Consider the following 21,565-nt stretch of genomic DNA (forward strand, 5'->3'; position numbering starts at 1 on the left):
TGACTGGTGTGCGCTGGATGCATCAATGATAAACTGTCACTGTACAGCAACAGCGCCTTTTCACGGTAATCTGGGTAAGCAGGACTACCCGTCAGTGTTGTGGTTTGGAAGAAGGGCTCGGGGCTGGGGCTTGACAGTTCTTTGTAATTTGTGGGTGAAGGAAGTGTGAGGCCTACCTACGCCTGTGAGCTGAATCGGGGCTTGGGAACCTTGTCAGTGCGGCTCAACAGTCGGTTATTTACTGAGGGTCTGATGTTTAATTATGCTTATCACAGCAGAGAGTACAAGATTGTGTGTGATTAAAGCAATCATGAGTGTTAAAAGGAAATGTGCACAAGTAAATCATTACTCATTGCACTACTCTAAGTTCGGAGGAAAATACTTATCAGTTACAAACAATGACAATGAGGAGTACTGTACTTTCTCTGGTGTGGGTTGCTTTTCTCAGTGACACTGTTTTAAGATTTAATGTTTTTTGAAGTGGGACCTTACATTCACAACTCAAAATGAACATTATCACAGACTCATTGAAACATAGGCTTTGTTTTATTCAGCTTAATGAAGTAAAATGCATGTAGCTTTTCCTGACTTAAGAAGTTAGCTGAACAGTTATAACTCTGCTGCTTAAGGAGTCACTGAAAACGGAGAAAACACACCTATCTCACGCTGTAGTTTGATCCTGTTTATGATTTTTACCATACAGAAAGTTGTGCAATCAAATAAACCACATTTAAACAATTATCGCCACAGGAATGAGAGGCTTTCACAACGCGAATTACAGACTTTAACACCATTAATATTTAGATTTAGATTTGTTCCTAAGATAGATAACACTATGGGAATTTCCCTCCTTTGCCATCTGAGGTTTTATCGTTTGTTCTGTCTGGATAGAGTCTTTAGCGTTAGCCGTCTTTTTGTTCCATTTCTCATGGAACAGTTTCTCATTGTCATTAGAAGGTAGGATTTTTGGCCTCTTGTCAGTAGGTGTGTTTGACCTGTGACCTCTGTGGACAGCTTCTTAAACACTCCCAATGTTAAAGGGCTTTTTATGTACTTGAGAGTTTCCCTCACTGAGGTCCCTGTTAGCAGCCGCAGTAGAGGTTACTGGTGAGACCTGATGCCATTGCTCATGTTGAAGATGTCAATCTTTGTCATTCAAGGTTATCAGTAAAGTTTATATTGATGGATTGAGCAATGCTCTAACTACAATTTACAATTGGATCTAAATAAGTCACTTAATCACTTCCTCAGATGTATTTTGTATCTGGTTTACATCATGCAACCTTTATACTATCTTAAAATGATTTTAACAATGGAGCTGTGTTTGTTTTGTTCATGTTTTGACTAAAAGTTATTGATGTTGCTCCTGAGACAGACTTCAGAAGATTCTTCAGGGTAAATCTGTTATTAGTGTTGATCAAAAGGGAGGTGTTTGTAGAGTAGTTTCAGAAAGTACAACACCTCTGTGACCCCTGCTCCACAACACTACCTGGTTTTTCATCTGAACTACATTAACTGGTGCCTTCTGATCTTAAGTGAAGCTCTGTTTCCAAGGAAGCCAAGGTCAGAGAGGTGCAAAAGACTGAATGCTGGTGACGAATAATCAGCCACACATACTGTCTTATGGTAACTTTTTGCAGAAACTGTGAGTGAAATAATTGAGCACGAAAGGAGGATCTTCAGAGTTAAGATGACTTCATGCAGAGAATGTTAATTCTCCTAAGCTAGGTTATGATGAAAAATCAGCTTAAGCCATCTACTTCTCCCGGGCATCTTCCTTCCAATCATGAGTTAATCTGGGTTAAACACTGTTGACTCACATCTCATGCAACACTTTTGGGTATTCAGTGATGAATCTATCTTGTAAAGCAGAATCAAATCAAATTCCTCAAGAATACCTTAGGTTTCTTTTTCCAAAGAAATTCAGCTGAGGACATACAGGTGACAAGAAACCTGATTTTCCTATGTGAGTAAGACTTTCCCCTTCTGACTGTGGCTTTACACCGTAAAGTTCATCAGGGTCAATTTTCCATCTCCTGCCTGTGGCCTCTGAGAGGTAAATGACTGAATGGAGTTTCCTAACTGTGTGAACATGTTGCCAGCCTTCTCAGAGGGTGTGACAACCTGCGTGTGAAGAAGAATTCAATAAGCACAGAGACGTCATGTAATGGGTCATTCATTTTTATTACACTATTTATGATCTTGATCACTTCTAATTTCTCAGATTTACAGTTACACAACTTTTTTTTTTCCAAATTGGTTTCTGTCTGCGTATTTGTGGAGCATGTCTTTGGTTAAAGGTCTGAATGAAAATGAAGAACAGCTCTCGCAATGATGCTATCAACTTCCCAAGAATCAATGCAGTATAATTGAAATCAGACAGACTCAGTCGATGTCTAACATTTAGCAACCTGTACACAAATTGAGTCATTTGGTTCTGCTTGTGCTTAGTGCCACTCCTTGTCAATTAGGAAGAGGCCGTATGTCTGTCTCTATTACACATGTCTGAATGTTAGAAATGTTTAAGCCCCTAAATTTACATTACAGGTGAAAAGCATGACCCTTGATCCAACTGATTATTACATATAAATAAAAAATACAGAATAATTACATCCAAAACACAGCATTGTAAAAGGCAATAATGCAGCAATTAAAATCTCAATAACATTGTTTATATTTCATGGGGAAGTAAGGGGACAGACCAACAAAGAAGTCTAGAATTTGACAGAGGACGTACGTACAAATGTGATTTGAGTAACTACAGTTTACACCATTCTACGTCTGCTAAATGCTGGTAGGAAACCTTCATTGGTTTGGGAAACACAGGCAAGCTTATTCTCATCTATGGTTTCAGTAGTATCATTACAAGATCAACTGACTTAAACTGTGAACATACAACGTTTTCATTCACTAACGTAGCTGTACAAATTATACAAGGGCTATGACTTCTCTTCACCTGTCATAACACAACCACAACCTGCAATTCACCTGCCGAACCAGAGAAACAGAAGATCGATGCTCAAACTCTTTAAAGCAAACTTTACAAAAAACAAACTCATAAGGAAATGACTTTTCCTCCTAAGGAACAAATGCAGGCCTTTAAAGCAAACTCCCATCGGTACTAAATAAATTAATGAACTGATTTTGGTATCTATACTACTGTTAAAGACTGATGAGCAAAAAGCAACATCCCACAATGTGACCTTCCTCAACCATGATGGTCTAACGGAAATCAATCTGACACACTAAGCAGTTAACAATCAGCCAGAAAAAGGGGACAATCCCTTTTTCACTTACCTATACAGGGTACTATATTGATCATAAATATGACAAACTACAATGAGTCATTCGGTGAAAAGCTATTTATGAGGAGAGTAACTTAAATATAGCATCTATAGAGTACTAACATTCAATGTTGTTGGGTCCAAATGTGTCAACAGATTTAAAGACTCACAGCATATTTAACTACCATCATGCCTGAGTGTGTTCTGTTTTTAGGACTTACTACACACACTGACACTTCACATGACTATAGCTGTGGCCTCTTTACACTCCGCTGCTCTGAACATCACAACACGCCTAAAGTCTAAGCTCCTCTCCGCTCTGACACACACCTGCCAAATGTGACAATGACCAGGCTGCTACAGGAAGTGATGAGAAGGGCGTCGGGCATGTAGTCTGTCAGGTGGACGTGTCTGGCTTCACTACTCGCTCTACTAGGGGGATGATGCGTTTACTGAAAAGAAGATGGAATCTCAACGTCTACCTTAAATACATTCAGAAAGAAGTTACTGTGTCATTGTCTTGTGCTGGTTTTTACAACAGTCCGTTTTCAATCAGCCATGTTAGGAAAATGTTTCTCCTTCTCGTTACAGCACAATGTACTATTTTTTATGCATTATTCCATTACATCGATGCAAATTAATCATAGAAATGTCTACATCTAGTAGTATGTTTTTCGTACGTTATTTACAGTGTCCATTTTGAACGGTGACATTTCTGACTTTTTCAAAAAGCAATGACGAGAACAACACAAATAAATACAGCAGCGTCATACACCAAGTTGTCATGCTTTCAGTAAAATAACGGACTTCTGGTTATTCTGTTTTACAGTTCTTTATGTACGAGTACAAAGAAAATAAACTCATTCACTGACTAACTTAGCTAAATTGAATATTTGGTATATTTTGCCAAATTATTCCTAATGTATTGAGGGCAGAAGTCAAAAACATGTCATTTGAACCACACAGTTCTGTATCTGCTAGTGTTGTTTTTTTGGCCTCCTTGTTTTAAATCAAAGCCTAAATATCTCAGAAATCCACATCCCTTAATATTTAGGGTGTTATCCAATGTTACAGTAGCGCTTGGGGTAAGGTTAGCTTGTTAGCTAGCTTGCGAGCTAGCTTGCTCTTTCACTGAGTGGTTTTATCTGACTAGGCTTTCACTCACACTTGTCTACACAGATACAGAATATCTAACTGTGGTACAATTCAAACAAAGAGACTACTACTGAAAAATAAATACTATAAAGCATTATGCACCGTTCAGTTTCTAGTGAGGGGCAACAGGTCAAGTCATGCCACTGGGATGGTTCTCCTGTCTATGAGGTGATCATGAAACGCTGTGGCACCGCTAATGTAAAGAACAATGCTCAGACTCTAACCCAGAGGAGTATTAGGTTACAATAGGTGATGTGAGTGTGTATCATATCTCATTATTCACATTCTGGTAATGATGACAGGTCGTTGTTGGTCATTTACAATGGATTTGGGACGTACCCCCTACTTATTCACTTACATAATGTTTGCAACACATCGTCAAAGGGAGTGTAGCTGGGACACCACTGTTAGGAAGAGAGAGAGAGTGGGGGGGACAAAACAAGTGGTCAGGCATGACTTGTTGGCAGCCCCAAAACCTCAGTTCATCTGTTCAAAGAATTTGTAGGTAGGGTTTTCATAGCCGTGGTTTTGCATTTTGTTGAGCTGTCGTTCCTCTGGTGTCAGCATGGGGTCGACCTGCTGCGAGACACACAAAGTTTAGATTATTACACACTAAAAGCAGGGGCCACACCATCAACTGAGATAAGCATAATTAGTTGACTGAATGTGGAATGTATGTTGAGTGAGAGTAGGGTGTGAATGGCGTGTGTTTGGGTTGTGGTCCAGCTCTTGAAGCTAAAATTATTGCTATTATCTCTCGCCATCAACATGTAGTGTGATGTAGAGTGTTTAATCACCAACGCCCTCTTGAAGGAATAATTGAACATATTGAAAAATAAGCTTATTTGTTTTCTTGCAGAAAGTAAGATCAAGAGATCAGAACCACTCTCAAATCTCCACACCGTACAGGAAGTATGTTGCTAAGGCCAGCAGCTGGTTAGCTTAGCCTAGCATAAAAACTGGAGATAGCCAGTCTGACACTGTCCAAAGGCAACAAAATATATCAACCAGCACCCATGAAGTTTAAAAACTAGTTTTCTTATATCTTGTTTGTTTAATCAGAAGAAAAATTTAAGTGCAAAAACGTCAGTTCCCCATTTTAGAGGAGTTTATGTGCTAATAATGTAATGTTCTGTCCTTCTCGTTGTTACCTAATCCCATAGAAAAACATAACACAACTTGTCTGAATTCGCCATTGATTTGTCTGTGTCTATCAATCAATGTGTCTCCGTAAGGCTGACGCTAGCCTATGAGTCATACAAGCACCATAGGCTGCGACACCTTCTGACTAAACATCAGTAAGCTAACGGTTAGCTGTCATGACGTAGGAAGATGTGATCTTTTAAAAATAGCTCCAGCTAAAAAATAATCCTAAAATAAGTCATCTCATGTCTCCCGATATTCCCAGCCTTTATGCTAAGCTAACTGGCTGCTGACCTTGCAGATGTAACAGTGGTAGAAATCTTATGATGAGCTAATGAGCATATTTCCAAAATGTAAAACTATTCTTTTAAAGTTTAGCAGTGCTTTTTACACATTTTAGTACATTAAGAAGATGCTGTATATTTCAGCCAACAATAAAGTGAACAGAATTCTCCAACAGTATAAGATAAATGTGAAAGTTGATAGGTTAAAGGTAAGAAAGTAATCCAAAAAACTTTGTTGTGCTTTAAACAGTGTTACTGTAGGCAGTAATGTATCACAGTTTTTAGTTAAACTGTTACGCCAAAGACCAACTGTGTCGTGCTGTCACACTGCTCTGGGCTTAAATTACAGGCCTGTGTGGAGTCGTACCTCTACGATGCCATGACTGATAGTGCCGTATGGCTTCCTGCGCACCAGCAGCAGGCTGATAACCATCACCATGGCAATCGCCACAGCCACTACCAGCAGCCCCACCATGGCGCCACGGTTAAATGTCTCCAAGGCATCAGGTCGCTACAGACAGAGACATTAAAAGAGAGGACAAAGGGAAACAGGTCATTTTAATTTGAATGAATCCTTCATTAACCCTTTCCCAACACAAAAACATTATGGTTGTATCATATTCAGCCTCACCAGCTCATCTCTCGCGATCTCATCAGGCTTCTTGACCACCTGCTTGAGTTCCACAGAGGTGTTGATCTAAAAAGAGGTCATTTGTTAGAATAAGGGAAATACTGTGACACAAAATAATTGAAAAGATAACATATGTCTCAAAGCACCGTGTGTCTGAGCATCATCTTACCTTTTCCTCATATTCATAGGTAGGGCCTCTCTCAGATGTGGTATAATCGTATTCATCGACTGCAGACACTGAGGAGGAAGACAAAATGGTTAAAACATTTAGCTTAAAGAAAAACCACTGAAATCATTGTAAACATTAACATTAATGATTTAATGACATTGCAAACTGGCTTACCTTTCTTATTAGTTTGCACTTCTTTAGAGGAAAAACAGATGGAAACAAGCATAATTAAAAAAAGCAGCCTGTGAGAAGTATTTATCATTTTACATGTAACTTAAAGATGGTGAGTTTATGGTGAGGAGTTTGGATACGTACCAACGCGGGGAGGATAAGGCCTGTTCTGGAAAGCTCTCTCCTCTTCCTCTTCGTCATCCTTCTCCTCCTCGCTCTCAGCCGGCAGCAGCTCCTCAGTGGTGCGCGTCTCAGAGAAGGAGGTGGTCATGAGCTCACTGATGTCTCCTCTTTCTGCTTTGACCAGCTCCTCTACAGGTGAAAAAGAAAACAATAATTACTATAAATATTCAGCAGAGATCACACAAAGGGGTGTTTAGATTTGATGACTGGTTAAATGATGAATAACAATAGTTTGGCTTACGGATATCATCGTGCAGCTCCTCAGCCAAGGTGGGATCTTTGTACAGCAGAGCAAGACTCTGGTTCATCCTCTCCTCAATTACATGGAGATGTGTGTACACCTGCAAAATATCATTATATATATATATATATAAAGTTTTGCTTTTGAACAGGTTCCTTAACTGAATGAAAAGTAAATTGAAAAAAATTATCAAGTGAAATTTCTGAAGCTGATTTGAAGTCTGGCTTTGATCAAAGTATGATGAAAAGAAGATGTGAGGCTGATTCACCTCTGCAAGTTCAGGATTTATTAACTTATCTGTGGCACAAAATGTTCTGTACGTTTCACGGTCAGCAGAAAGGAGCCTCGCATCTCAAAAGTCTCACACACTATCGCACACACACCTGGAATTTCATCTGCTCAGCCTTCTGGGGGTCGACAGCCACAATATGCTGGTAATGCCTGAGTGTGTGTCTGCGGTCCTTCTGCTCTGCAGCCATGTAGCGCTTCAGAGCCTGCAGCACGCGCTCCGGCTGCAGGACAGAGATGGAGAGAGAGACAGAGTCAGGAAATGCCGGACACGTTTAAGTTTCTATTTCTCGCCTCCTCTGTTCTCTAGGCTGGACTAACCTGAGGGGGATCAGACTGCACGGCGGTCAGATAGTTCTCCAGGGCCAGGCGCCGGTTGTTGTTGAGTATGGCCTCCACTCTGGCAAGATGAGTCTCCACCAGCCTCTGCCTCTCTCCAGCAACCTGCTCCTCCAGTGTCTGCAGCACAGACTGGAAGTGCTAGTTGCGGAAAGACAAAGGAGTAGATTTGAGGATGAGTAAATCTGCTACACTCACACAAGACAATCTAAAGTAATAATCTTGAAGATTTTCATTTAAATAAATGTCTGTTAAGTCACTATCTATCGCAGAATGAGGTAACACAATGGTGATTGAGTGTTTGCATTTGCAGTATATTTTTACAGACTGGGTGTCTGTGGTGACATTTGCGGAAAAAATGTGGGCGCCCAGTTAGTGACGTGTGGCGCCCAGTTAGTGACACGTTTTCCATCACACAGCAGTGGTTGGTCTGCCAGAGAGGGTAGGCGGAGCTAAGCGGCAGCTTTTGCGCTCTCTGCAAGTGTTACGAGTAAAGAGTAATCTACTATGGCTGAACAAACAAAGAAAAGATAGATGACTACAGATACAACTTCAAAAATAAGTGAAAATACAAAGAAACAGAAACAAATTTGACGCTCAGATGAAGGCAAACAGTCTGAAAAGGAAAGCGACCGTCAGCGAGGAAAATCAAGAGTTACAACCGTGACAAAGGGAGCCAACATGTGGCTAAATTGGGACTGCCGCACACAATTCTTTAGGTGCCACCAAACAGAACGAAACTGAGAACTTAGAGTTTGTCACTTTAAACTACTAAATAAAAGAGAAAAGCAGATTATCTGCGTACCTCATTCAGGGCCTGTCGCTCTGACTTTGGCAGATTCTTAGACTGGTTGTCGGCCTCTGCCCATTCCTTCATGATCTAAGGATTTAAAGAGACATGGTTTATTTTTATAAAAGTATCCCATTGACCTTTATATAATAAACACTGGGTACAGGTGTGGACTTGTATAAACAGCACACACAGAGTGGCCTGCTCTGCTCTGGGGGGGCAATAGTTAGCATAAAAGCTACATAGTTAAGCTCGTCAGAAGAAAACAGTTATGAGGAAAGTTTGATATAAAAGTGAGAAACATCATGATGCAGACATTATTGTCTGACTCTTTCATGAGGAAGGGATGTTAAAGAAGAACATTACACAAATCATAACTGTGCATCTGTAAAGACATGATGCCTATCAACACTGTCGAGCTAGATGTTTTGATAATGAGGGAGAAACCTTATTTGTGGTTTGTGATATGACAGCCAGAAGGAAAAAAGCAAGTCTTGAAGTTGCACAACTGCTGTCTTGATACGTACAAACCCACACACACACGCACACAGTCAGATATGCAGTGTGATAAATAACCTTAACTTCCATCATATAGGAAACTCCCACTAACACTGCAAAGTATACTAGCAGTTTATTGATAACAACTTTCCCTCCTGTTGTCCTGCATCGATCTGCTCCCCTACATGCAGGTAGAACATGCACAGGCCGGTGCCCCTGTCGTTCTCAGAATTAGATTAGGGAGTCTCATGCTGGATAAATGAGTCTGCTGTCAAAAGTCCGACATGCCCGCCAACAAACTATTAGCCTGTTCGTAGCCCCGTGAAAGTCACCTCATTGATGCGCTTCATTCTACGCTCCTCCAGGTCTGTTTTGGCACGCAGGAAGTTGGCATGCTCAGTGTCATCCACTGGCTTTTCAAAATAAACATCAACGCCATCTGTGGGCCGAGGTGTAGTCACTAGATGGGAAAGACAGAAAACAGATGTTATTACTGTCAGTCACAATGCAAGAGCCAGACAGCAATTATCCTTTAGTGGAAAAAACAGGCCGGTCAGAATGTGTGCAGGAACCCAGAGTAAAGACTCATCATTAGATAATTAATTAACTCATCGAAATATTGGAAAAGGAAGATTATTGATAAACTGCCAAAATAAATGTTCCCATTCTGCTATGAGATACTGCTCTGGGTAAGACAGTTTACTCTATATGGCTTTGTTCATGAGCACATGCACAATATTAATTCAATGCAAGTGCAACAGCTCTGTTAAAATCTGAAAGTTCAAAGTTGAGGATTAGTTGAAGGCAATTCATCATATTTGTGTGATGAAGAAATTTGCTTTTAGACTTGCTGAGGACAAATGTGAAAGTTGTTGGGAGGCCTGAACAGACTTGAAGTAAACTGAATAAGTTGACTAAAATTATTATTAAATTATTTCTTTAAATGAAATTAATGTTTTAACCTAAGTTCATTAAGACCACGTCTAAAACCACACCAACAATCACCTGATGAGCCTACTTTGTCTCACCTACCCACCCTCCTTTCCCTTCCTCATCCCTTCACATTCAACTTGGTGTATGCCTCTCCAGTATCTCTGTCCAATTCTAGGTGCAGTCTGGGCCAACATCAGCTCGAGTAGATTATGAATGAGACAGAACCCCCACTCTGATACTTCAGTGCATCCTGCCTTATAGACGATACCCCACCACCTTCACCCCTTCCCGTCTCTTAAGTCACAATCTATCGCTGAATGAGGTAACACAACGGTGATTGAGCCTATGGCCCACTGATGAAAGCCTTTGCATTTGCAGTATATAGTATTATTACGGACTGGATGTCAGCGGCGACATTCACAGCGCCCAGTTAGTGACACGTTTTCCATCACCCAGCAGTGGTTGGTCTGCCAGAGAGGGTAGGCGGAGCTAAGCGGCTGCTTTTACGGTCTCTGCAAGTGTTACAAGTAAACGGTAATCTAACAAAAAGTGAAAATCCAAAGAAAAAGAAACAAATTTGACGCTCAGATGAAGACAAACAGTCTAAAAAGGAAAGCGACCGTCAGCGAGGAAAATCAAGAGTTACAACTGTTACAAAGGGAGAAAACTGTCGACGTCTGGTTAAATTGGGAAGCGTACTCCTGCAATTACCGTTTATCGCCTTTAGGTGCCGCCAAATAGAACGAAACTGAAATCTTCAAGATTATATCTTTAACATACATACATTCGTCTTAACTTATATACTTCCTGAACTTACATTAAACATTTTAACGCATATTGTTGTGGCGTGGTCCTTGCTAGTAAAATAGGTATAGTCTAATAAGAAACACATGGTAAGTAAATATCACAATGTGTATCCAACAGTTTACTCTTGTTTCATTAACTCTTTTATTTTTTGCATATTTACTTCCTCTTTGAATTCAAAATAAGAGTTGTAAAATGAACAACAACAATTACCCAGTTTATGACACGTAATACAAAAGAGGAACAAAAGTGAAAGTAGCACCAAGTTTGTTCTTGTACTGCTGAACTAAACAATACCTGACCCTAAATTAATAGTGGTCTACTTTTCCATTTATTTTTCACACTTGCCTGAACACTACTGAGGCCTGGAGGTTGCTGTGGGTGTTAATAATTGACCCAGTAACTATAGTGTCTGTATATATCTAGAGAGAGCAGCTGAGTGTGGGAAGGTGTTGGGAAAAACGTCTAAAAACAGAGCTATCCTCCTGTTACTGGCTGACAGTACAAGTGCAGGAGACTTGCATTGCACAATAACGTTTAGAACGATTAAGAGTGAGAAAGCAGGAGTGACTCTGCGAGCGGTTATTTACTCATCAGACTACATTGCTAACCACAGCAACTAACACTCAGTGCAGGATTCACAGAGAAGACTCACAGCTGTCACCCTTCATCAGAGGAGCGGAGGTGGTGGGTTTGTGGCTCTTCTCGTAGTAGAAGGAGTCCAGATAGTCTGATGTCTGGTACGGACCTGAGTCAATGGGGTATTCATACTCCTCTGGATCTTTCACAGCGATGGCCTCCTCTTCCTCCTCGTCATCTGCCTCGTCTTCATCGACTTCCTCCTCCTCCTCTTCTTCCTCCTCCTCTTCCTCCACCACTTCATCATCCTCCTCTTCCATATCGGCCTCGTCCACGTCTGTGTCAGGAGAGGGGCTGGGAGTAGGGGCCGTCACTTTGGTGCTGTGAAAAAAAAAAAAAACAGTGGAACACTCCAATGACGACAAACACACAATCTCTCACCCGCCAACATGTGTGTGCGGTCAGGCTGAATCATCTCACATAGAGTTGAGTTTTCCGCTGGCCTGAGGTGTGAGAGTCTGAGGACCAGCAGGGGGGTCTCTCTCCTCCGTCTCTCCTTTCCCGCTGGAGCTCCCTCGGCCTGGGCAGCACACGTACTCCACCCCCCGGAAGTGGTCTCCACATGGCAGCAGCATCCCGTAGCTGTGGAGCTCCAGATTGTCTGCAGCGCACTCCTGAGAGGGAGGCAAACAGGTCCAAAAATATTCATATTTTTTTGTGCATAAAATCATGGAAAAACGTACTGTTTTTATCATCTGAGGTTCAACGGAGCCTTCTCTGAAACAAACACCTCAGGTAGGCGTATTGATGAAGTGTGACGTGATACACAACACACCACAACAGACCTGTCTAGTCTAGTCTGCTTGTGCTATTTTGGCTCGCTCGCAAGACGTTTTAGATCTGCACTGGAGAGTTCATTGTGAACAAAAACATTTACAAATTCAACCAAGGTCTCATACAAATCATCCTCTTGCTTTAACGTGGCTGAAAATGTTTCTTTTCCTTATCAGTAAGCCTTCTTTATACAAATAAAAAAATGTTATTGTTCGTCTAAACAACTTTTATCTGCCCATCTCACCTCCTTTGCAATATTGTGCCAGTACACGTAGCTCTCGCAAGCATCCATCTGCTCCTGGTGGAGGAAACGGCAGCGGTCGGGCACCAGCAGGGCCTCGCTCACGTACTCGCCCTCTGCAGCAGAGACGAAGAAAAAGTGAGGTCAAATTTAGCAGCAGGAGTATCTAAAGAGTCAAACTGATGATTTAAGCAGACCTCATTTCTGTGTCTGAACATTGAACATCAAGTGATTTAATAAGAACAGAACGAGTTTTGGTTTTGGTGGGTGCTTAAATTAGGACTGACAGAAAGTATAAATGTTACGTGTTCAAGCACTTGATCAGACAAACTGCAGCTACAGTAACAAGTCAAGGACATAAAGTACAAATGTGCCTGTTTAAATTGAATATAAAACAGGCTTCTTTGTTTTCACAGTCTTTATAGTGTATTCTTTTCAGACTTGTTCTTTACACAGCTCTGTTGTTTCACACTGTTATTTAGGGCTCATGTATAAATGAAAGTGTACAACAGGCAGTGCAGCAGAAATCAAACAAGCTAGAGCCAGTTTACAGCGCTGTGCGCAAAAATAAAAATGCCTCATGAATCCAGGGTGACTCACTGTTTATTACTCATTCATTCAATCATCCATTGTTAGCCTATCTGCCCCCCTAGTGGCTTAAAGCAGGCAGGGCCTCTCTGCAATGCTGTCTGTTTAACTGCACATCCTGCTTTTATCACTGCCTGTCTGCAGTTCTTATAGTTATACAATTGATGCAAAGGAAATGTTGTAATCCAAATGATAGAAATGCAATGTATGAAAGGTAATATGTTTATCGAAAATCTAGTCAGCGTGTGTATAAGTGGAAAGATATTACAGTGTCTTTCTGCTCTGACAGAATCATGGATGTGTCACACTGTGTGTTTAGTCGAGTGTAAGAACGTGTTGTGTTTTAAAGGAATCTCCTACTAAAAACAGTCAATCCAAATATAATCATTGTCAAAATGTTTGCAATAACCTCTCTAAACTAAGAATGTGGCCTGGCCCTTTCTATCTCATGCAATAAACTCAGGAAAGAAACAGTTAGACATGTTGGAAACATACGTATTGGCTTTCTAATAGAGAGTTAGATAACTGCATTGATATGTTTTACATGTAAATATTTGTTGAAAAATGATACTGCAATTTGTCGTTTTTAATTAATTTCAATTTTACAAATTGGTGAGTTTTCAAGGTGCTAATTGGTGGATTTTGAAACCTTTGAATAGAACTAGACAAGTGTTTCCCCTGTTTGGGCTGAGCTAAACAAAGCCAAGCTAAGCTAAACTCAGCTAAGGTAAGCTAAGTTAAGATAAGCTAAGCTAAATTAAAATAAGATAATCTAAGCTAGGCTAAGCTAAGCTTAATGAAAATAAGCTAAAACAAAATAAGATAAACTAAGCTAGGCTAAGCTAAGGTAAGCTAAATTAAGATTAACTAAAATAAAATAAGATAATGTAAGCAAGGCTAAGCTAAGGTAAGCTAAATTAAGCTTAACTAAAATAAAATAAGATAATGTAAGCAAGGCTAAGCTAAGGTAAGCTAAATTAAGATAAGATACGCTAAATTAAAATAAGATAAACTAAGCTAGGCTAAGCTAAGGTAAGCTAAGTTAAGATAAGCTAAAATAAAATAAAATAAGATAAACTAAGCTAGGCTAGGCTAAGGTAAGCTTAGTTAAGATAAGCTAAAATAAAATATATAAAGAACAAGTGTATTTCCTAAACGTTAAACTTTTCCACAGAGTAGTCCTGTTGGTGTAAAGTTCAAAGTGACATAACTGCAATGTCTCTGTTTTGACTTGGTAAACATCTTTGCTGCATTTTTTTCTTCTAACAAAACCACTTTGTCTTGAATCAAGGCCAACCCCTCAAAACATCTTTATATTATGAAACAGATGGCATGATTGGAGGTGTGTTCTTCTTACCCAGACAGCGGTAGGGCAGCACTATGAAGGGATGTGTCTGGCAGTGGCCCCAGCCTTTCTTACACCAGGCGGGGATGGTGACAGGTCTTTTTGACTCCTCTATGTGGGAGATGGTAAGCGCTGGGTACACCTGGATGTGCAGGTACATGCAGAGACGACAAAGACACAGAAACAGGAGGATTGATGGACAGAACAGTGGGACAAAAGACAAGAGGAGCGGCGGACAGGGAGAAATCGGTTAGAGACGAGGTTTGGGGATTGATTTAGGGATGTAAATAAAAGTAGGAGGGTAGGGAAAGAAGAGGAGGGAGGACACGGTCAGTGGGGAGACTGACAAGGGAAAAAGTCATGCAAAATATTCTCTAACTACTTTTACAAAGCTGCGTAAGGCCTTTGTCTGGAGCCATGTTTGATGTGGCGTGCTGAAGTTATCGTTTCAATTAACATTCTGGTCTTTCAATATTTCCAATTTCACTTACTTAATTTTAAAAAGTAGGCCAATAATTGGAAGCACAACCTCATGATGTGGTTTAATAGGGATAATAAGTCACACTAAGATGCTTTCTTCACATATGTCAGGGGAAAAAAAGGGGAGCTTTAGTATAAAACGAATCACAGATGCATAATGTGTCGGCTAATCCTATTACAGGCTCATGGCTGCTGCTCTCTGAAGCTGCTATGTTGACTTTGACCTCCAGGTGGCGCTTGGTTGCCTTTACTTCAAATAAAAAGCTCTTAGAAGGAGGAGTATGTGGGGGATATGTGTACCATTGATTACCTCACAGAAGAGAGGAGAAGATAATGTAAGAGCACACATATACATTAAGAAGAGGAGGAGAAGTGGATGGTGGCGCAAATGAAATAAAGGAATATTCCAACAGGCAACCATCACTCTACTATATATGGTTAAATATATAGATTTAAAAGGAGAGGTGTTACACAAACCATATCAGAGAAAAAGAATATAATATTTTACTCGATCTTTCTGAAGTGTCAGTTTCAGCTGTGACATTAAGGTTAATTTGGAGCTTGCTAACGCTGCTGTTACAAGTATTGATCCAGACTGGTGTTCATTACAGCCGCTCATGTTTATGTTGTTTCCCTACCTGCTGACAGTAGGACAGGATTTCACTGGGCTCTTTGAAGCAGCCCTGGCGGCCCTGAGGATCCGGCTCCCACTGGCCGGTCTGTAGGTTCATGTGCAACAGCTGACGGCCGCAGAACATGGCGATCTGTGGCTCGGTCACCTGGGCGACGGGCCCGTTCACCTCGGTCATGGCCAGAGCCTGCAGAGAACAGGAAAGGAAAGGAGGAGGAGAGAGAGAGAGAGAGAGACACATGAGAGGTATAAGGAGGAGTCGATACAAACACAGTGGCACATAATATTGTGTTTGAAGCCGATCCAGAGAGGGTGGGAGCACAGATAATTCCTAAATGCACTCCAGCACTATCCAACATTAGAGCAGGAGTGTGAGCCAGGGTGCGAGAGAGGGAGAGGAAGATCGAAACAGAGAGGAGAGAAGGAAGAAGGAGCTAATGCACAGGAGAATTGAGTGCACGCTGCAGGCTTTAAGTGAATATCGGGAAATCTCAAATCTAGCTTTGACTAACATTAACATCACACTCTTTTTTATTCACCGGTATCAGATCCTCTACGACCTACACTTATTAGAACAAGGTATTGGACCATCTTTTAATAAGAGCCAATTAAAAACCTTGTTTCACGCCTCTGCTTCCTGTTTCCTTCCAGAACTAACAGCTGACAAAACGAGGAAGAGGAAGACGTTTTACATGCCGAGGCATATTAAAGCAAAAAATATACAAGTATGCAAAACACTGCTCCCTCTCTCCCACCCTCCTTCCCTTCCTCCAGTAGCCTTCTAGGATGTTGTTATTGATCACTGGATATGTTGCCTGGGCCTGGGGGAGGGCCCGGGGGACCCCACATAGAGGAACAAACAGCAGCTAGGGCCGGGAGTCAGGTGTTAATACAAGCTCATTGACCGATGGGCCACTTCACTACATTAACACACGGCACGGAGACACAGAGTGAGCCCAGGGAGGAATAAAGGAGGAGGGGGAGAAGCAGCTCAGACTTCATCTACAGCAACAGACAAAAAGGGAGAGAGTCCTCAAGATGTAAAGTACCAAAGTAAAAGATGTTCCTGTGGAGGTGCATTTTTACTGCAGGTCACTTAGCTTAAGATGTTTGTGCATCATGTGACTGCAACGTTCACGGCAGAAGTGCCATAATGTTTACTGTCCAACCCTGAAAATTCATCAAAAAGTCATCCCGCACCCCGGGGCCCTACGTACAGCTCGTATCCTTTCATCTGTGCTGACAGACAGAGAGATAGACCTTCTGACGACAGACGAGACCCGCGACGCTGAGCCAATTAGACGGAAGTTGCCCAAAGGGAAGAAACGGAGAAGAAAAAATATGGAGAGAGTGACGCCTGATCAAAGGGAAGCCCCGCTTTGGCCGACCCGAGCTGGAGTGTTTGAAGTCCTAATTAAAATTCATAGAGAATAAAATAAATATATAAAACCCTTTGAGTAAATGTACAATAAATATAATAAGCCCTGAGCAGTCTATGCATTATAACTGCGCTAAGAGGAGTTTGTGTTTCTGCATGTCCAAGCAGATTTCTTACAAATTACTGATCTACTTTTCATTACTGCTGACCATTTCCAGAAGCACACGAGCACTTTTTGATCTATGAAAGCATTTTCCTACCTTATAGGCTGCAATTTTTTACTATTTATTTCAATATTATTATAAATATATTATCAATCAGCAGAGGCTTACAAAGAAAGGTAAAACATCACAGTAAAGTTATTTTCAGGTGCTGTAAATGATCGCTGAAAGTCTGCCACATGCTGAAGTATAAATTCAATGAATTCCTCTCTGCTTTAAACAAATCTCCCTTTTTTTAACGCTACAAAATTAACTTCTACCTTTTTTTTTTGTTCTGAATATTTTCCAATTGTTAGTCTTCTGGGTTCTTAAATTAAATTGCTCTATGACACAAAGCTATTTAGTGGAGTTCTGGCTGTCAGCACTTGCTGACATCTCCAGTGTGATGGATTACACATCTAGAGCGAGATTCAAGTCCCTGCAAGTTAATGATGAGCCCACAGGTGAATGAATAGAAACAATGGCTGAATAGAAGCTATGAAAAATATCCCGAAAAAATAAAATGACAACAGGATGCTTTGGAAAACTGTTGATTTATGACTTCTGGGAAGTTCTCAGTCAACAATATTTACCCGTAACTCTTTTACGTCTCGTTTCACAGTAAATCTTAAATAACCTTTGAATGAAAAGTGAACACTGTGTTAGCCAACAAAAACCTTCACATCAGCAGGGTCAATTACTAAGTGTATTATTGTTGGATTTGCTGCTGAAGCAGCTGAAACTGTCCGTCTAGTGTGGCTGCTGAGCTCACGTCTCCATAAACATATCTCTTTGACTCGGGGAAGGTCAGTGCCACAAAGAAAAAAAAAACACATCCAGATATTTGAGAAGATAACCTGGCAGCTCCCCCTGGTCCAGCTCTCTCTTTCTGCCTGCTCTTCACTACTGCACTTGCAGAAAATCAATGCTGAGCGACTGCAACTGTATCGCCACGTTCCCCAAATCAATAGTAGTCCATCAGGAGCCCGAGGCCCTGACCTCCAGCACGGCGAGGCTGCACACCCAATCTGCAGCCTGATCTGGGGCCAGATTAGATGTCCCGGACGTGATAACCTCTTCCAAAAAAAAATATTGTTTTAAGATGTTCCCCTCCTTCACGGCGGGAGAACACCTGCTTGTTTTTGACCCACTTTGGAGAATGATCACTCCTCCTCCTCCTGCACTCCACGGCAGCATCACATAAACATCATTCAGAGGCTGACGTCACACGGACCCACTCTGTCCGGCTGTGAATGCCACACACACACACACACACACACACACACACACACACACACAAGCTGCCTTAGTAGGTGTTTCATTGTACCATGTCATTATATTCTCACAGCAATATCTCAATCTGTTGGCAGTATGCGTCAGTTGTTTTTATGTTCCAGGATAGAGATGTATTTCATGTGATTCGACGTCTGTATGTACATAGTGCGTCATCTAGATGGGTCTGATTGTGGAGCTTTTTATGTGAAAACAAACACCGGCTGGGAAACAAGTTAACGCAACACTGAGGAGTCTGGGGAACATCTGGCAAGACTGTGCTTGAACCCGGGCATGACGACAGAAGCCTCGTTTCATTCCTGTCAATGATGTCGTTCACTCACTGTCCTTAAGAAATACTGCTTTTATTGGACCGTGTTTTGTCACGGGAAACCTTATTATGATTAATGCTACAGTACATCTGCACCTTTGCCCAGTTCTGTGGCTGTGGTTATTATTAAGCCCTAGATCACATATCATTGGTACTTCTCTGATCCAACCACAACACCCTGCCAGGTCAGCACAGCACAAATGTCCCAGAGTGCAACAGGACAGCAGAGAGGATCTGCCAAGTGAAACATGTTGTTGAAATAGCCACTTGGTTAGCCAACCAAGAGCAGAGTCCACATTATGATATGATGAAGTTCTAATGGGAGAAGGTCAGAGGAGGTGGTGATCAGAGAGGGAAACAGAGCAGGCGTGTTTATGAAAAGCTAGGTAGTTCTGTTTTTAATAAAAGATTGGAATGTGTCCACACTTATTTCTGTTGCACAATTTATTCCTAAGCTTTGGGCTATGCAGACCAAACATACAACAAAAATGAACTGCAAGTTAGTGCGACCAAAAATGAATTTGGCCATGCAAGTAACTTGGCTCTATGATTGGCCATGACACTCTCTTGGTTCATTTGTCCAGCCTTAATCCATCTTAAAATACTTTAACCACTATTGAGTGGATTGAGGATAAAGACTACTGACTTTGTGATCCTCTGACTTTTCTTCTTCATCCTCAGGTAAAACATTCAAATAAGTCAATTTCTGTAACTTCTGACTCTCCCATCAGCCCGAGATGAACTGTATGTGTTTAGTGCGTTGACTGTGTTGATAAGTGGGCGTAGTCTTTTGGTTAGGATTTCATCAAATGCAGAAGAGCCTTAAACATGTGTTCTTTCTAATGACTACTAAGACTGATGCTAGGTATTGGCGAGTACGCCAGTGACACTGACAAACAACTATAGTGCAATGCTAGCAGAGAGTGTAATGTTAATCAAAGCTGGCAAAATGTCAGCAATCAATATTTTTCCTCTTATAATATGCATGTTATTTTTATGGACAGTACTTGGTATCAATACTCAAATCCAGGTATGGGAATTGTCAGTGGCAGAGTTGGTTGTCTCTCAATTGAAAGGTTGGTGGTTCGATCCCTGACTGCTTCAGTCTACATGTTGAAGTGTCCTTAGGCAAGACACTGAGCCTGAAAATTGCTCACAAAGGCATCTGGCCTTTGGTGTGTGATTGTGCATGAATGTAGCTCGATCCTGATTGGAGACTGGCACAGCAGCCTCTGCCATCAGTGTGTGAACGTGTGTGTGAATGGGTGAATGTGACATGTCGTGTAAAAGCGCTTTAAATGGTCTGAAGACTAGAAGAGTGCTATTCAAGTACAGTCCATTTACCATATTAGCTTTAAGGAAAAGCTGTGATCAGAGCATCTCTAGTTTAGGGCAAATTATAGCATGCCAACTTGCTTAACTTAACATGTTGAATGTTGTAAACATTGTACATCATCATCAGCCTGCTAATGCAGTCACAATGAGCAATCTGTCATTCTAGCGTGGGATTACTGTGCCTGACTTGTACAGCCTCACAAAGCTGCTAGCATGACTGAAAGTAGATGATTCACCACATACACCCGACACGAGTGATGAGATTTTTTTTTCAATTCATGGTTTGACTGCTTCAGTTTTGTTCTTTATTTCACCAAAAACTTCCCATAACATGCGTAACCTTTACAAAAAGAGGAATTTGTTCCTTTAGCTCACCATGTTTTGAGCAGAAACATTGCTGTGAGCACTAGCTACAGATTAAAAAGGCACAGACAATAGTCCTCTGTTGTGAAGGATTAAGCTTTCTTTCACAGCTAAAAATAGATTTAGCAACAGTGAATGAGTCACATTCTTGTGCCTTGATTGAGATGGTTTTGGTCATGTTTTTATCGACCATTTATAGCTGTTATTGCCTTTGGGCAGTCAAAGATTTTCCATCTCCGCAATGTGGTACAAATTTCCCATTTTGGTGGCAATTACACTTTGGAGTTTTATAACTCTTGCGGGGTGAACTCAGCAGTAAAAAATCTCTGTGAACATTTCCCGTCTCCACTAGGAGCTGAGACACAGTGATCCAGTTGGCTTCCCGGTAATGCCTCACAATCTGTCAACAATCACGTATCTTCTCCAGTAAATAACACGATGCAGAGCTGCTCTCCACGACTCACTGAGAAAATACTGAAGTGTACTGAAGCACTCCTGCAGGGTACATGGAGGGGGAGATGCAGTGGGTTCAGAGGTTGGTAAGGAAGTGCTGTTCAGCCACCCTGAGTCCCACATATCATGTCCTCGTGCTGATGAGGCTGAACAGGCAGACGGCCCAGAGGCCTGACAGCTCCACACTGCAGAGCGTGCTGCATCATTAAAAACGACCTGGTGATATTAAGCATCGATTGGCTTTCTGACTTTTCACCAGGTTCTCTGCCTCCGTTAGCTCCCTTGATAATCTCGTTTTCTTGTCTCTGCTTCTCTGCTTGCATACCGACTGTGCTGCTTCACTTTGTAATCACACGAGTACCTCCACAGTCACCACGGCGGAAAGCATCAAAAGGAAACTAAGTGATCCCAGAGAGCCAGGAACAGCTTATGTGGACATAATAAGGTTTAATTATATTTACAGAAACACCCTTCTAGCAGAGAAATCATTCTGCATTGTGTGCAGCGTCCAAAATAAAAGCCTTCAACAGATATTACCTTCAACATAAATGCTTCTGTCAGTCAGGGCCGGGTTCGGGCCAGGGCAGTACATTTTACATGTTCCTGCAGCAGCTTCCACCCT

General features: G+C 41.4%; 1 protein-coding gene across 2 annotated transcripts in view; it reads right to left on the minus strand.

Annotated features, from left to right (window-relative positions):
- Nucleotides 1-2,165: 2,165 nt before the first annotated feature.
- aplp1 (amyloid beta (A4) precursor-like protein 1) overlaps nucleotides 2,166-21,565 on the minus strand; it is a 37,594-nt gene continuing 18,194 nt past the window's right edge. The window contains exons 2-17 of one of the 2 annotated variants that reach the window (XM_069656771.1): nucleotides 15,619-15,798; nucleotides 14,513-14,642; nucleotides 12,571-12,683; nucleotides 11,973-12,166; nucleotides 11,569-11,873; nucleotides 9,509-9,636; nucleotides 8,694-8,768; nucleotides 7,871-8,029; nucleotides 7,645-7,773; nucleotides 7,262-7,361; nucleotides 6,982-7,149; nucleotides 6,841-6,861; nucleotides 6,667-6,734; nucleotides 6,498-6,563; nucleotides 6,234-6,377; nucleotides 2,166-5,015 (exon numbers count right to left, since the gene is read on the minus strand). In XM_069656771.1, the coding sequence (XP_069512872.1) occupies nucleotides 4,917-5,015; nucleotides 6,234-6,377; nucleotides 6,498-6,563; nucleotides 6,667-6,734; nucleotides 6,841-6,861; nucleotides 6,982-7,149; nucleotides 7,262-7,361; nucleotides 7,645-7,773; nucleotides 7,871-8,029; nucleotides 8,694-8,768; nucleotides 9,509-9,636; nucleotides 11,569-11,873; nucleotides 11,973-12,166; nucleotides 12,571-12,683; nucleotides 14,513-14,642; nucleotides 15,619-15,798 (2,079 nt within the window). In that variant the 3' untranslated portion in view covers nucleotides 2,166-4,916. Of the gene's footprint in view, nucleotides 5,019-6,233; nucleotides 6,378-6,497; nucleotides 6,564-6,666; nucleotides 6,735-6,840; nucleotides 6,862-6,981; nucleotides 7,150-7,261; nucleotides 7,362-7,644; nucleotides 7,774-7,870; nucleotides 8,030-8,693; nucleotides 8,769-9,508; nucleotides 9,637-11,568; nucleotides 11,874-11,972; nucleotides 12,167-12,570; nucleotides 12,684-14,512; nucleotides 14,643-15,618; nucleotides 15,799-21,565 lie in introns of both variants that reach the window. The other variant, XM_069656770.1, reaches the window with a different exon arrangement.

This window comes from Semicossyphus pulcher, unplaced genomic scaffold (assembly GCF_022749685.1).
Source record: "Semicossyphus pulcher isolate SPU_LCO1_2020_fin unplaced genomic scaffold, fSemPul1.0.p SCAF_9, whole genome shotgun sequence".
NCBI classification, from domain to species: Eukaryota; Metazoa; Chordata; class Actinopteri; order Labriformes; family Labridae; genus Semicossyphus; species Semicossyphus pulcher.